Raw genomic sequence first — 15,691 nt, 5'->3', positions numbered from 1 at the left:
CAACACAAACACGACCTTGCAGAGTGACTGCTGCTCACATCTGGATGTATAAACCCTTGAATTAAACCTCTTGTTCTAGGGCACACGCTTCCCAAAAGCCCATTACCTTTCGAGATCCTGGACACTGGAGGCAATTCTCAGGGTGTGTGGCACTGGTATCCAGGGTCTTCTTTCCTTCTATTCCCTAACCCTGGATATTCCTTTTGGTCCTAGACTCTCCTACAATTGTCTTTTCTTTCAAAAAAAAGTTCTATTCCTGTGTCTCCCAATAGTTATCACTTTGTATGTCTTTCCTGTCACAGGCAATATCTTAGAACTGCTAGACTCAGCTTACTGTTGCTATTTTATCACTTTCTGTTTGTTCCTCAATGCACTAAAATTTGACCTCCACATTCTCCCAATGGAATTTCCTAACTCAACTCAATGGCTTCTTTTTAGAACTCTCACTTTGGTTTTCCAGATTGCATTTTCTCTTCTCAGTGTGTTTTGCAGAGCTCTCTTCTTCTGCCTGTCTTTTAAATGCTGATGCTCCCCAGGGACCCATCTCCTCATGTATTAGGAATCTCTGGCTGCATACAGCATCTATTACCTTGAGCTACCACAAGCAGAAAGGGGAGAAATTATTACAAGTAGAGACACAGCAACGGCCCTTGAATCCTGCAGGCAGGAGTATGGCTGCACCACAAGAAGGGCTGGGGTGGTGCAAACCAGAATCCCTTTTTTCTTTTTCCTCTTGTTGATCTGCCCAGCTTTTCCTTCTTGACTCATCATATACCTGGTTGAATGAGGAGCCCTCAAACCCCAGATTTTGCATGCTGTTACGGTTTAGATCTAAAACGTGCCCCTAAATTCTTATGTGTGTGGAAGGTGATGTGATCATGGGGGGTTACACTCATCAGGGGATTCATTCATGGATGAGTTTCAGAGCTGAATGCTGCTAGGGGGCGGGGCCTGGTTGGAGGTGGGGCACTCCCCAGGGCTGTGACCCCCCTTGGCCCCTCTGCTCTCTGCTTCCAGGCAGCCTTGGGTTGAGCACCTTTTCCTCCACCATGTCTCTCTGCTGTCCTATTTCTGCCTTGGAGCCTGCTGACCACGGACTCAAACTATCAGGTAAAATAAAGCTCTCCTCCTCTAAGCTGCGGGTGTCCAGCAACAGGAAAGTAACTAAGACACATGAAGTAGGGAAACCCACATGCAGAAACTTCTAGGTCCAGTTCCAAAATATGTAGGGAGAGAGACAATGTGACTCATCAGCCATGACCAGGGATGGGGGAGTGCAGGGCAGAGAAGGGGTGACATGCAGCACAACCACGGCTTGAGCCGTGTTAGTGAAAGGCGGGTGGGAAGCAGAGCATGAGTTAGACAAGAACAGGTGGTGAGTGAATGGCATGGGCAGAGTTCATACAGAATTCACACAGACCCGCATTCAAAGCATACTTCTGTTACCTAGCGATCTGACCTATGAAAATTATTTAGTTTCAAGTCTTATTACTCAACAGCAATGTGCAGATAATGCCATCTACTTTGCAGATTTGTTGTGAGGAACAGAGAAAATGGCATAAGAAGAAAACCTCCATGATGCCAATTTAGACTGAAATCTCAGTGAACAGCAACACATATTATGGAGAGTGATGTCTGCAGGTGGCTTCCGGTTTTGCATGGTCTTTAAAAAATCCCAAAGAGCACAAGGGTCTTACTGATACTTGACACAGTCACACCAAAAACTAACAGGCTGCCATGAGGGCTGTGCAGAGCAGGTGTGTTGTTTATTCTCTTCTAGTAAGAGGAACTGTGGTATACTGGTCTTCAGAACAGTGTAATCGAACAGTAACTCTCTCTGGGAGTCTCTTAAGTGAATGAAACACACTCTCGAGAACAGTGAGAGAACTTTCAAAGGCTGCAGGGTCTTTCCAGCCCTGCTCGGCTGCCACCTGCCAGGACTGAGCTCATTCTCCACTTTGTTACCTGCAGTGCTCGGCCGCACTGTGCTCCCCCTGAGTGACACTAGGCTTGCTTCCGGTGACCCCTTCAGTTGGTGTCTTCCTTCCTAACAAACGAAGCGAAGCGAGCGCGACCTGCCTTCCTCAGTGACGGGCATCAGCCCAGGACTCGAGTGCACACAGCACACAATGGCCACTCCCGGGATGAGTGACTAAAGGGATGCGTCTTCCTTCCCATTGCTCCAACCCCATCTTCTCCCTGAAGTCTCTGCACTTTTTTTCATTTTTCTTTTTTTTGTGTGTGTGTGGTACTAGAGACTGAATCCAGGGCCTTCACACTGACCAATGCCCCCAGCTCTGCAGCTTTTTATTTTAAGACAGTCTTGCTAAGCTGTCAAGGCTGGACTCAACCTCGTGACCCTCCTGCCTCAGCCTCCCAAAGGGTGGGACTATGAGTGTCACATGCCTGACTGATTCTGCCACAACTAATATCCCTCTTTCCTGTGTAGCATAGTTCAAAAGATTTTAAAAATGATTTCTAGCTGCTATTTTTATTCTTTTAGGGACGAAAGAAGGACAGGTAGAACTGAGAAGGAAGGTAAAATCAGTCTTTTGAATTATTATCACCCTAAAGATTTAATTCCTACCTGGTTGTAAATATCATCAGATCTCAGTCGACCAATGACCATGCTGATGAAGGCCTCATTGACAGGCACTCTCTGGAAATAGCTCTCAGGGTAGTTGGGTGGTCTTTTGGCTCCTGGCTGGCTGGAGTACCCTGTGCCTCGCAGCAGCTTACAGATATCATCCATGTTTGAGTCAGCAGAAGACCGGGCAGCACTGGGTCGTGGGCACAGTTGGAAACAAGGGGCCAGACAGATGACACATTAGAGACCTGAGATCCAACAAAATGAAGAGCTCAGCCTAGACAGAACAATGGATCCATTTATACCCTTAATATGCAAAACTATATTTTTAAAAGCCTGTTTAGAAGATGGGTATTAGCTCCACATAAAGGTATAGAGTCTCTTTCCCCAAAATCCTTGGGGCTAGATTTTTTTTTTCAGAATACAACATTTTTCAAAGATAAGAAAGTAACATAAAGCCAGGCATGGTGGCACATGTCTGTAATCCCAGGTGATCAGGAGGATCACAAGTTCAAGGCCGTCCTGGAGAATGCAGTAAGACCCTGTCTCAAAGCAAAATGAAAAGGTCTAGAAATGTAGCTCAGTGGTGGAGCTGCTTGCCTAGCATGCGTGAGGCCTTGGGTTAAATTACCAAAAAAAATAAGAGAGAGAGAGACAGAGACAGAGGGAGAGAGAGCAGAAGAGGAGTAAGAGGAGGAGAAGAAAAAGAAGAAGAGGAGGAAGAGGGAGAGGAAGAAGAAAATAGTATGATAGGTCAAATATGAAGTATGATCAAAAATTATGATGAATATTGAATTTTAAAAATTATTACAGTAGAAGACACAATGCCATGAATCCTCCTCACTTTGAACACACGGCATCATTCTTGCCACTTTTGAAGTAGTTCTGGGGTCCTCGCTCATGAGAGTCCTTATTTATGCCATCATGGCTACTTGAATGCCCTGAATGGATTCAAAATGCTTCCCTTTCATGGTCACTCTGACCTTGGGGAGGAGCCGGAAGCTGCACGCTGCCAGATCTGGTGATGCCGTGGATCAGGACAGTGTCCTGTTTTTAGAAGCCCGCTATTCTGCTGGACAGCACTGGGCAGTAGCATTCATCATATTTGCGATCACATCATGCAAAGACACTCACAGGAGGACTTCCAAACTGCTTCAGAAAGGGGCAGGGATGATGGGATACGTGTGTTTAAAGAGGGGAGCACCTTAAGGGGGATTCATGGCAACGTGTCTTTTGCTGTGATAAATTTTTAAAATTTAAAGAGTCAGTGTATGTTTTGATCACACCTCATACATTATACTTCACCAAGATCTGAGGTGAAATCCCATAACCAACACATGTTAATAATTTTGGAGTAAAATCTGTAAATACATCAAAGCTAGGTAAGTGAAGACTCATACATTTTGTGGGCAGGTTTTGACTCCTGATGATTTCAGGTTAGATCAGGCTTGGCTGTCAACAGTTACTATGGAATGTATGCATGTATATAGATATTTTTCACTGCTCTCTGGATTTCAAATTTATGGATAAAGAATGTTAAACTGAACTAACATTTCACAGATTGAACTGAAGTTTTAAAATTCTATCAATTTAAGCCAGTGTGGTGGTTCATGAATGCAATCCCAGCACTTGGGAGGCTGAGGCGGAAGGAGAGGCCAGCCTGATCTGTGAGTTCAAGGCCAGCCTGAACTACAGAGTGAGACCTTGTCTTAAAGAACAAAACAAAACTCATCAGTTTAAAATGAGATGCACACTAACGGTTTATCTTGGCAAGCTGCTCCTTCTCGGAGATCTAATAAGAACCTCTGTGATTTTTCAGGCTGGAAGAGTAGGCAATGAGGGAAATGAACTAGACTCAAACCCTAGCCTTGAGATGGCCTCACCTGCAATGTAAGACTCTTCCTCACTGCGCGGGCATGCGATCGTTCAGCATTACCACGACACCAGTGTCTACATTGTAAAGAATTGCCTGCTGTACCCAAGGCACAAAGCTTGGCTTTTCAAAGCTGGGCTCCATCAGCAAATGTGTTTTTCTTCTTCTTTACATTATTTACTGACTTTGTTTTTCCAGATACTTTCAGAAATACAGAGTTTCATTTTTAAACAGTGGCCGCCACCAGAGCTTACAGCAAACTGAGAAGGAGCGGTGTGTGGACAGAGGAGAGGAGCCACTCAGGAGCGTCCGCTTGCAGTCGGGCTGCTGAAAACACAGTGCTCTCCAACAGTCCCCTTTCCGCTCCCTCTCTCGCCCTTCCTACTTTGTCCTAACTTGTACCGTGTAAAATGTGGTTCTGCTCCTCACATCTGTAGCCCAAGCTCCTCAATGACTCCTGTTTATTGACTGCTTCTTTCCTGGGTCTATTTCTTTTTTTTTTTTGGTACTGGGGATTGAACTCGGGACCTTTTGCTTGCGAGGCAGGTGTCGGCACCACTGAGCTAAATCCCTGGCCCTAACCTGGGTCTATTTCTGATGCTGACCTTGTATCTAGTCTTCTACTCTTTCAACAAACCGAAAACCTATATTCGATAAACTAAAATTACAAAGTTAGTAAGGTCCTGTCTTCAAGACCCTTCTTTCTGCAGCCTCGCAGCTTTATATGGACATAGACAGCAGGACTGCTTATTTTGATTTTGTATTTATGTATACCTGGGTAAGAATTCCTTGCAAATTGATCTTCAGTGACAATGTTTCAAAGTTATCAGCCTGAAAATGACCACTGAAAGCTCATCTGTCTTTGTATCTGCCAAGGAGTTATATTAAAAAACATAAAAAAACCAAAACCAAATTCATTATATTTTCTGAAATTCTTTAAATTTATTTTCAAGGTAAAGAAAATTCAGAATTCAGACTCCTTTTACTAAAACTGAGTTTCCATTATTGACACAGTAATCTCTACATCTCTAATAATCTATACTATGGTATATAGTATCCTATATAATATAGAGGCTTTATGGAATATAATCTATAGCTATACTATATAACACAGAATAAGTGCTACATTCCTATGCTATGTCCAGGAAAGATAGCCTTATACTCCTAATCCAAAACCATATGCTGATATTCTCAGTGGCAGTGTGGAAACACACCCTGCATTTCACTAGTAGCAATGGTTTGGGGGGTGTGCAGGCCTACCCCAGGGGTACCTGTATCGATAGTAAGAAACCAGCATTCTCTCTCTGACTTCTCCTTCAATCTTATGATCAATGACCAGCAGCATAACTCCATATAAATACAGTGCTTCACACTAGAAAGAGAAAAGACAACGATCAACTTTGGGGTATATATTTGTATACAGCAAAGTTAACAATGGTTAAAAAAGTTACTTTAGTTGCATTCTTCCTAAAAGTCTTATATTTCAAGGAAAATGTAGGTTTTCTGCAAAGAATTTTCAATGTCTATACAGAGTGGGCTTTGAAATTTTGTTTAAAATAAACTTATAGTTTATAGTCTTTATCTTCAGTTAGCCTTTATTTATTTACTCCCCTGGGGGTACAGGGGATTGAGTTCAGCGCCTTCCTTCTAAGTGACATCCCCGGCCCTTTCTATTTTGTCATAGGGTTCCTCTAAGTCACTATGCGGCCAGGCTTATGATCCCCCTGCCTCTGCCTCCCAAAGTGTTGGGATTGCAGCATGCACCACCAGGCCTGACTCAGCTGATCTAGGTATTTAATAAACAGTTCTTACATGTAGTAGGTACCAGCCAGATGTCAAAGGTGCAAAAGTAAAGAAGATAGAATTCTTACATAGGAGCTTATAACCTCCGAATATTCTCTTATTCATTTGTAATTTTGTTCAAATCCAGTATGTCCTAAACTCAGCTATGGATTGCCAATTAGAAGATAGTTATCAGTGTATCTGTGTCTCTTTAAAGAATGGTACTCTATACATATTTGTGTCTTAAAGAAAAAAGTGCTGCTGAATTTCATATTCCTGAATTTCTATTTTACATGGTCACTATTACTTACAAGAAGTTGTTTTCCGTCTTCATTGAGAAGCACAGTTTCTAAGGTTTGCTGAATATAAATACCTCCATTGAGATCATCTAGGTATCTAGAAATAAAACCCCATGACACATTATTAATGCATAATAGAAACTTTAACATCTTTGAAGGAAAAATTTTTAAAAGATAATGCAAGATACTAGGCATTCTGGCTTTAACTAATTGTGGTCTTTCACGCTCTTAGGAATCATAGCATCTTACGAACTAAATCACAGCTGCTATTTATGGTTGCTCCAAGTAAAAGTAAATTTGTTAGTTTCAAATTGTAATTGCGAATTATAACTGTCTTACCAGTAATGACATAAGAACATGGACTAGCTGGTTTAAAGATTAATAAATAACAAGATCTTAAGAACTGGTGACAGAAAGGTACCTACAAATACAAGTTCTATTTTTTTTCACTTTTCATAAATATTGTATAATACATCAGAATATGATCACAAACTACAAGACTGAAAGCTATATGACTTGGTCCAACCAAGTTTATTAAGATACTTCAAAAGATCAAGGAGCTATAATAAAACTCAAAACTATTTAGGAAGACCAGTATACAAGGAAGGAAAAGACAACTATGTAGGGTATAAATGAGTAAATTTTATAGTAATTCAGAAAGATGTCTATGTTCTAGTCAGCTGAATCTAGTAGGTCCCTTATCCTCCACCACTTACTAATGGAATAAACTATTTCTAAATTAATCAATACCTGTTTAAGTCTACAATATATTTATGCACACTCTGAAATGCTAAATAAAATCTGGTCACAATTTCTATGTTGTTTTCTCGAAATTCTTCATCTAAATCCTGTAGCTCTGGCTTAGCTTCCAGTTTGCTTTCCCATAATTCTTGACCCTAAGAAGAAAAACACATTTATGTAAAACATCAATAAAACCAGCCATGTTGGAAACAATTTCTAAATAGTCTTCTAAAATTTTGTTCTTATGTTCCTATGTATCAAAAATCTAAAGCAGAGCAACAGAAAGTATGAAGATGACAGAAGCCTAGATACAAAATGCCTCAGAAAGAAATGTACTTGAGTTGTAACTAAGATTAGCATGCTTTTAAGTGGGAAGTAGTTCAAGGTGAAATATGTTAGGCCAAAGCTATTTGTTTGAAATGTGATGATGTTCTCTTAGGGCTTCCATTCAATGCCTTTATCTTATTTTGAGGTTGGTGCTGATAATAATTTGATTCAAAAGCTTGCCTCTTTTTACCTCTTTCTTTATAATCACATGATCTCTTAGTATCACGATTCTGAGAAAACATGCTTGCATAGAAAAGACAGCAGTACAAATGCTCGAGAGGGAGAATACCTTAAAGTAGCTGAAATCAAATATGATCTCTCCATATTTCTGCTGATCTGCTCGATCTTTTAACCTGAACACAGCAGGAATAAACTCTGAGAGCCTCAGGAGTTCAGCAATGATGGCATTGCCACAGGAAACGATCCTCAGGATTGCCTGGCCACAAAGGTTGTTCTCGGCTAGGAAGTCCAACATCATGAGGCCGAGCAGTTGGTCTGCACGAGGATGGTGGGATGATGAACTGCGTCAGAGCTGGGCTCCATAGATCATTAAAGGAAACCAGGGCTTCGGGCTGACTGGCTGCTCCATCAAAAACCTGTATCCAAAAACAGTATTTCTTAAAGAAGCATGTGCATATACATTTGAAACACACTTTTCTCTCAATGAAACATAAAACAAATACTGAGTTCTGACATGAGGGGAAGGACATTTATTCTCCACGCTTCCTGTTTTCCAGTGGAGTAGTTTTGCTGGACTAGTTCTCTTGGCCATCTTCATGACAAAAGGCAAGACACAGGCCATCTTTGAGCTAGAGAGAAGGGGCCGCTGGGTGTGTGTGTATTTCCAATGTGCCCAAATTGCACAAGCTGTTGTGTTATTAGCAAATAACTGCAAACACTATCCACAGAGCTCAGAGTTACATCCCTGTATACCATTTTTAGGCATTTGCCCAAGGGAATCACAGGGTTGAGGTATAAACTTGTCCAAGATTCCTTTCAAAATTGTAGGTGCTGGGTTCTTCAAAATTCTGTGAAAATGACTGATTCAAAAGCCTCACATAATTCAGCACTTAGGTGTCTGATGCTGTTACAGAATGAATTACTTGTTTGTCTTATATTCCAATGCACTGAGAATGGTTAGAGCACAGCTTACTAAATATCACATTACTGTTATCAGGTCATTCTCATGAAAGTTCATGAAGCAAGGACTGATCTTCACCTTATCACTCAGGCCGAGTGTCTCTAAGCCAGACTGGAGATGAAGATGTTTAAGAAACTCACCTTCCAGCTCAGTCGTTCCCAAGCCCAGCTGCCTAACAGAATCCCCTAGAATTTGAAGGCTTCTGATGCATAGGTGTCTTAGTTACTTTTCCTGTTGCTGAGACAAAATATCCGACACCCAAAGTTAAAGGAGGAAAGGTTGATTTAGCTCACAGTGTGTAGAGGTTTCAGTCCAAAACTGGCTGGCTGCAAGGCAGGGTGGCATCGCAGAGAATAGCTCATGGCGGGCAGAGAGGCATCACAAAGCAACAAGGAAACTTAGCGTCTTCTTTCTGCACTTTTTATCTCATCCAGGCTACTTATGGCAGGTAGCCTCACATCCTTAATCCTAGTGCCCTTGAGCCTCGCACTGCACCATGAATCAATCCCAACATCACATACTCTAGATCCAGCTGCCTCTGAAGAAGCCCCACCTCATTCGCATGAGTCACAGCCGTAACAATACAATAGGTCATAGGTTTTTTTAAGGGTCTTATTTTTACAAAGCTACCCAGATGATTCTGATGTGAAGTCAGAATCATAGAGAAGATGATGATTGGTTTTGCAGAAAACTGCAGCAAATACACAGTAAGTTAACAATATTTATCTCTGCATGACAAGTGCATAAGAGGATTGTGAGGTAGCTCTGCTTCTTCTAGCTGCTTGTAATACCGCTGGGGAGATAAGTCCGGGAGGAAAACAATCAAAGAAGACAGGGATGCAATGCTCAAGCAGGTGGCCAAAATAGAGAAATAAGTGTAACAAACTTTCACTTGTGAGTAAGAGCCCTTACTAACCATCTGTTGGGAAAGGAATTCTGTTCACATTAGGTGATTTTTTGTTTTTTTGGTACCGGGGATCAAACTCGGGACCTTGCGCAAGTGAGGAAGGCGCCGGAACCACTGAGCTAAATCCCTGGCCCAACACCTTAGGTGATCTTTAGTAGTTCGGTATCTTCTAGGCTTTCAGGGATCAAGAAGGAAACCAGAAGGTACAAAGACAGACATATTATAGCATTTAACACTTGAAGACTCTTCTGTGGCAAAGGATTTGGAAGGCAGATTTGAAACACAAGGCAGACAGAGGACTGATTTCTAAACACACAAAGAATCTCACTAACTGATTAGCAGAGAGCCAACAGCCCAACAGAAAAATGGACAAAGAGAACAAAGGGGATAGTCCGGGAAGAGTAATTCACATGACAACTGTACAAATTAAAGCAACTACCCAAATCATTTTACTTATAGGTTGGCAATGGCTAAAAGATAGTAAGATTTGCTCCAGACAGAAACTAGAAAAATACATTTCTGATGATATGTAATTTGTTAATCCTTTTGTAAAGTGGACCAGTGACATTTTCTGAAGTTAAAACACACCCTCTTTCATCTAGCTAGGATTCTGTCTCCTCGAAATAAGCACTAACATAGAAGGATATAGGTCCAAGGATGTTTCTAGCAGCAGGACCAACATTTAGGGACAAATTAAATGCCCACTTGGAAGGAAAAAGGAATTTAAGCAACTATTAACAAGAATGAATTAGAGCTTTGCTAATTAAGCTGGAAGATTTTTGAGAGCTATTACTGAGTGGAAAAAATAACATGCAGAAACACGTGAGGAGGGTGTTCTGTTTTATAAAAAAGGGAAACCTGCACATGTGTACGCAAATAAGAGCAAAACATAAAGGAAGGAGATCTGATGTAGGGAGAAGCAGGGAGAGAAGGGGAGGCTGCAGCCAAGTGAAAAGGAAAAGACCAAGACCTCACTGGGGTGGGACCTAAGTTATACAAAAACTGTTAGTACGTGCGAGGTTGTTTGGTGTACGCGTCCAGACGTCCAGTCCTCTCCTAAGGCAAGGGCTTTAAGCATCTTCTGCATTTCAGAGACAAGCCACCGACACTGCTTCATGGCATGCTTTCCCCTCAGCCTGGGGTCCTCCACGCCAATGTGAAGACAGCAGCAGTGAGGGAGAGGGGAGAGGGCCCAGGGCGGCGAGACAGGGGAGCAAGAGACTCAACAACACTAACTTCTCGGGCTTAAAAAGGTTTCAGCAGATTCTGGAAGTAGGTCATCTGTTTTATCAGCTGACTTCCATTTCCCCCGGACTCCAGCACACTCCTCAGTCAGGCCATGTGCCTCCCCTGTACAGGTCATCTTCCCAACCCATTCTCTGGTTGCCCTGCGATAAGTGGATTCCACAGACAGTGCCCAGCAATCCCTGGCCTTCTCGTCAGTTCATACTCCAAGGTGCATCGGGGAGGCATAGCCCTCCCCGCGCCCCCGCCCCCGAAGTCCCAGATCAAGTCTGGCAGCATGGCTTTCCTTGCTGCCGTGTAGTGTCTACCCATCCTGTGAGAGAGAGCACAGGGGTTACAGAGTGGAGGGGCACAGTGAGGAGGGAGATGTCTTGACAGGAGGTGGAAGAGAAGACGGAAGCCTGCAGGCAGTGACCACTGGGTGCTGCCATGTGACCTGCTCCATAGTTCCGCTCTATCCCCAGTGATCCGGGCCTTCCAGTGGATGTGCTGGACAGGCAAGTGAAGAGGCTACCTTGGACAAGTCGTGCCCTCTGGGCCCTGTGCCACAGAATCACGATAAATAACAATAATAAAAGGTTGTTGTTTTGGGCAAGAAAGTCTCGGGGTAGTCTGTTATGAAGCTCAGATTCCATTCTGCAGTGACAACACTGTTTCTATGATACTTCATTTCCCATCATGGTAAGAGATACAGTTACTGCTTTTGTGCAATGACAGCAGTGCAGGCACTGCTGTATTGTAGTCTTCCATTTCCCTGTGCATTTACCTCCAATTTTTCAGCTGCTTCCACTGATTATTAAATTTCCCTTATTAGAATTGTGCTGCTTTGTTTTTGCTTTGGGAACAGGTAACTACGTCCTTAGAACTACTAGAAGTGAGGGTGAGAGAACAACCTTTAACAATGCTTTTTTCAAGATCCTCATTGTGAGATGAGAAGCCCAGGAAATAAGACAAGAACTTGCAGATTGGTGTGGATAGATAGAAAAAAATCTAAATTCTTATCAATGTCACTGACTTGCTGATTCAACTGTGAAACCGTCTATTCTTGTAATCCTTATTAAATGAATCGCTTTTATGGTTTACCCACTGCTAACTGGGCTCTGCATTATTTGGTGAGAGCATTTCTAATTATATAAATTCATTCATTCAACAAATATGTACCCTATGCCTACTATACACAAAGCACTATTTTAGGATCTGAGGATACAGCACTAATTAGAACTAAGTCCCCGCTGCCGTGAAGTCTATATACTATGTGAAGAAAAATCAGACTATAGGATGCAACATGTTTTAGTTTACATAGAGTAGTTTGGGACAGCTCTTTGATGAGATGATATTTGAGTAGAGATGACAAGGGGGTGCTGGGCATGGTGGCACATGCCTGTAATCCCAATACTCAGGAGGCTGAGGCAGGAAGATTGCCAGGAGTTCAGGGCCAGCCCATACTACATAGTGAGACCAAGTCTCAACAAACAAACAAACAAACAAACAAACAAACAAAGACAACTGCTCTTGCTCACATCTTGACTACAAATTTCTAGGACCCCTTGAGCCAAAGGCAACCAGCTAAGCCATACCTGATTCCTCATCATAGAAACTGTGAGATAATAACTGCTCATTGTCTGCAGTCATGGTGTCTTACGTTAGCGGTGCAGCAATAGAGAATGAGCCGCTTCTGGAGAAGGGTGGGCCACACAGAGGTTACACCTAAGTGCAGAGGGCCTCGGGCAGAAACGTGCTGACATACTTCAGGGAGAGAAAGGTGGCTGTGTGGCTGGAGCAGAGTGAGCAAGGGACAGACAGAGAGAGGAGCAGAGGTGGACTGGTCAGAGTCTGAGAGTAAAGACTGCTGAGGAGTCACTACAGCTGCCTTAAACGCTTCTCCTAAGGCTAGCCATTAACGCACATTAAGGCATAAATCATTAAAAGTCCTTTTTGTTTCTCTGTGATACCTGCTTCTTAAACCAGGCTCAATTTCAGGTAATTCCATTTCATTTTCTGCACTCATATGGTCTTCTTTGGGAAACAAGGGAGAAAAAGGGGGAAATAATGGACAATTGACAAAAGTCACCTACGGAGGTCCTCTTAAACCAAACAACTCAAGAAAGCCTGAGCAGGATGAAACTCCAGACTCATGAAAACAAGGCCAGGGTAGGATTAGGAGGTATAATTGTAGCTGGAAATGCAAAATGGAGCTTTAAAAGATAAGCTTTTTCCTCTAGAGCTAAGCAATTTCTCCAGATTCTTCCCACTGAGCACATAACCAACATTAGGTCCCCTCTGCCTAAAGATGTGACAGAAGAAAGAGGCAGATGGCTCAGGAGGCAGGAGCCCAGGCTCCCTTCCAAAGGAAGAGGAGTAAACCAAAGATGGCTGGACACGACAACGCAAGGTCTCTCTGTGCTCCCTCCCTCTCTTCCGTACTATAAAGGACCCTAACCCACTGGTACAGAGGATGGGGATCTGAGGCAAATGGGCCCTCTACTCACTCAGAACTCTGAATAAATCATTTTCCTTTTTCCCCCCATGTATGGCCTCTGTTGCTTTGACAGGTACCATAACTACTACTGGATTTTGGACACTAGGACAAGGTAGGCAAAGGGGACCTGGAAAAAATGCATCAAGTGAAGCATTACCTGCCTTCTTCCCCATCACAGACACACAGCATCTGCAGGTACACATTCAGGGAAGCTCAGGCCTGGGATGATGACATAACCCAAAATTTTTGTGCGCCAATCTCTTACGTTAATCCTAAATCTTTACTGAAGAATTATACTATAGTATCTTTTTTTGGTACCGGGGATCAAACTCAGGTCCTTGGGCTTGCGCAGCAGGCAGCGAAACCACTGAGCTAAATCCCCAGCGCCTAATCTTTAGAAGAACATTAGGAGAGTAAGAAAGTAATCAAACATGTTTGCCAATAGTAAAAACAGTGTCATGAGTCTTTGATTACCTCATGTACAATTCTCTGAAAAAAAATATCCATGTGGGTCTTTTTTTAATGTAAAACCAAAACGGGGGCTACACTTAATACACTTGCAGTGACATGAACTCACTGCCTTGCTTATTGAAGAACACTTTAGTTTTCTCTAATAATGCAAGCATCTCTTGCTATGCTTTTGAAGACTGAATATACTAAAACCAGATTAACTGAAGGAAATCACTTATATTCCTTTGTTACACTATTAGTTACATTATTATGTGCTAGGCCTCCTAACCCTGACTAGTTATATTTATCATGCAGCAAGCTGAATTTCTGCAACTTGTACAAGTACTGCTCTGCTGGAGAATTTGGAAAATAGTCTCACTGTTGGCTGAAAATTTGGGCCTTAAGAAAAGAATCAAATAGGTAATGGTCATTAAAGATATTCAATCATGTTGCAAAGACCCAAGATCTAGGTAGAGGGCTTTACAAGGTGTTCTTAGTTGAGTCTTAAAAAATTAGAATAAGGGGCAAATAAATGCTGTAGAAGAATATTAAATCATTCTTTCAGAGCTGCTTGGTGCAAAGGATGAAGCAAACTCTCGATGGCTAGACTTCTCCAAATAGTCTATACTGAATGAGCTCCAATATGGAATGCAACCAGAGAGCTCATCCGATTTCATCAAATTATAAAGCGACAATAATTTCATTTTTAGGAATTTGGCCTGGCACCGTGATTTTCACTTTGGAAAGTGATCCTATTCAAAAGATAACATGCTTTGAAGAAGGAAGCTGGAATCATCACACTAAATAAGTACAGAACAAAAAAATTTGGCCCTATTCAGAGGACAGTATTTTTATCCTTTCACAAAACCTCAGTTGCATAAATAAGGAAATTCTTGGTCTCCACAAATCCATTATCACAAAATACAATGGTTGTTGATCAAGATAAGCGTAAGCAGCATATCTCTGCCATAAAAGTTCTGAAATGAACCTCATCGCTCTAGTCTGATTCACAAATTCTGGTAAAGAGTGGAAGGACAACTCAGGAAGGTGTCCGTCCTTGTGGGCAAAGGCAGTAACACTTCTTCCTCAACGCCCTCTCCCTCACTATCCCTTGTCTAAGTTGGGGGAACTCCACATACTTGGAATCAAGAGACTCGGTTTCATTACTAATTCCGTGCATTTCTTTTCCTGTGCAAGCACAGAGAAATCAAGACCCGGGCACTTTTTTCCTCTGCAAAATGCAATGGACTTCGGCACCACTATATCACAGGTGAGGGGATTAAGGTGCAAGGGAGGAGAAAAGACTTGCCCATGATGAAACTAGAATTCAAACTAGGCCCCATGTAGAAACCCTCAGTAGCCACTCAGTTTTCTGGGGAGTAAATGGACGAACCACAACATCCACTCATCATTGCTCCCCGAAACTTGCAAGGATCAAACGGGGGTCAAGCAGCTGAAGACAGCTCCTAAAGCGCCAAAGGAGTGTGCAAAATGGTGTGAAGAGCAGGGCAGCAGCCCCAGTCCCGAGAGGCCCGAAGTCCCCCTTCCCTGGTCCTCCAAGCAGACAGCACGCGAAGCCACGGCACGAGAAGCCGCAGCCCGCGCCTTGGCGCCTCGGCTGGCGCAGCCCCGTGGGGTCACGGAAGGGGACGACGACGCGAAGGTCGGGCGCCCGCACGCGACTCACCTGTCAGCTGGGCCGCGTCTGCGGCGCACGCGCAGGGCCGCTGTCGCCCGCGGGGCCCCACTCCGGGCCCACCGTCCTCCCCGCGGGATCAGCTCCAGTCCCCGGCCCCGATCTAGAGCGGGCCGGACCAGCTTCCGCCTTGCCTCCCTGCCTGGACACGTGACCGAGGGGCG

The 15,691-nt window shown here is 43.1% G+C and overlaps 1 protein-coding gene across 3 annotated transcripts in view; it reads right to left on the bottom strand.

Moving 5' to 3' along the window:
* The window catches only part of Washc5 (WASH complex subunit 5), a 56,785-nt gene extending 41,107 nt beyond the window's left edge, over positions 1 to 15,678 (bottom strand). For 2 of the 3 annotated variants that reach the window (XM_004837968.4, XM_021252142.2), the window contains exons 1-6: positions 15,519 to 15,678; positions 7,899 to 8,205; positions 7,292 to 7,437; positions 6,554 to 6,638; positions 5,732 to 5,832; positions 2,588 to 2,780 (exon numbers count right to left, since the gene is read on the bottom strand). In XM_004837968.4, coding sequence (XP_004838025.1) covers positions 2,588 to 2,780; positions 5,732 to 5,832; positions 6,554 to 6,638; positions 7,292 to 7,437; positions 7,899 to 8,087 — 714 coding nt within the window. In that variant the 5' untranslated portion in view covers positions 8,088 to 8,205; positions 15,519 to 15,678. Of the gene's footprint in view, positions 1 to 2,587; positions 2,836 to 5,731; positions 5,833 to 6,553; positions 6,639 to 7,291; positions 7,438 to 7,898; positions 8,206 to 15,518 lie in introns of all 3 variants that reach the window. The other variant, XM_021252153.2, reaches the window with a different exon arrangement.
* Between the last annotated feature and the right edge of the window lie 13 nt (positions 15,679 to 15,691).

This window comes from Heterocephalus glaber, unplaced genomic scaffold, assembly GCF_053883595.1.
Source record: "Heterocephalus glaber isolate CG9 unplaced genomic scaffold, H.glaber_assembly_v1.0 deba00000281, whole genome shotgun sequence".
Classification (NCBI taxonomy): Eukaryota; Metazoa; Chordata; class Mammalia; order Rodentia; family Bathyergidae; genus Heterocephalus; species Heterocephalus glaber.
Note: the sequence above shows the minus strand (reverse complement) of the source record. Positions and strands in the feature narration are given on the sequence as shown.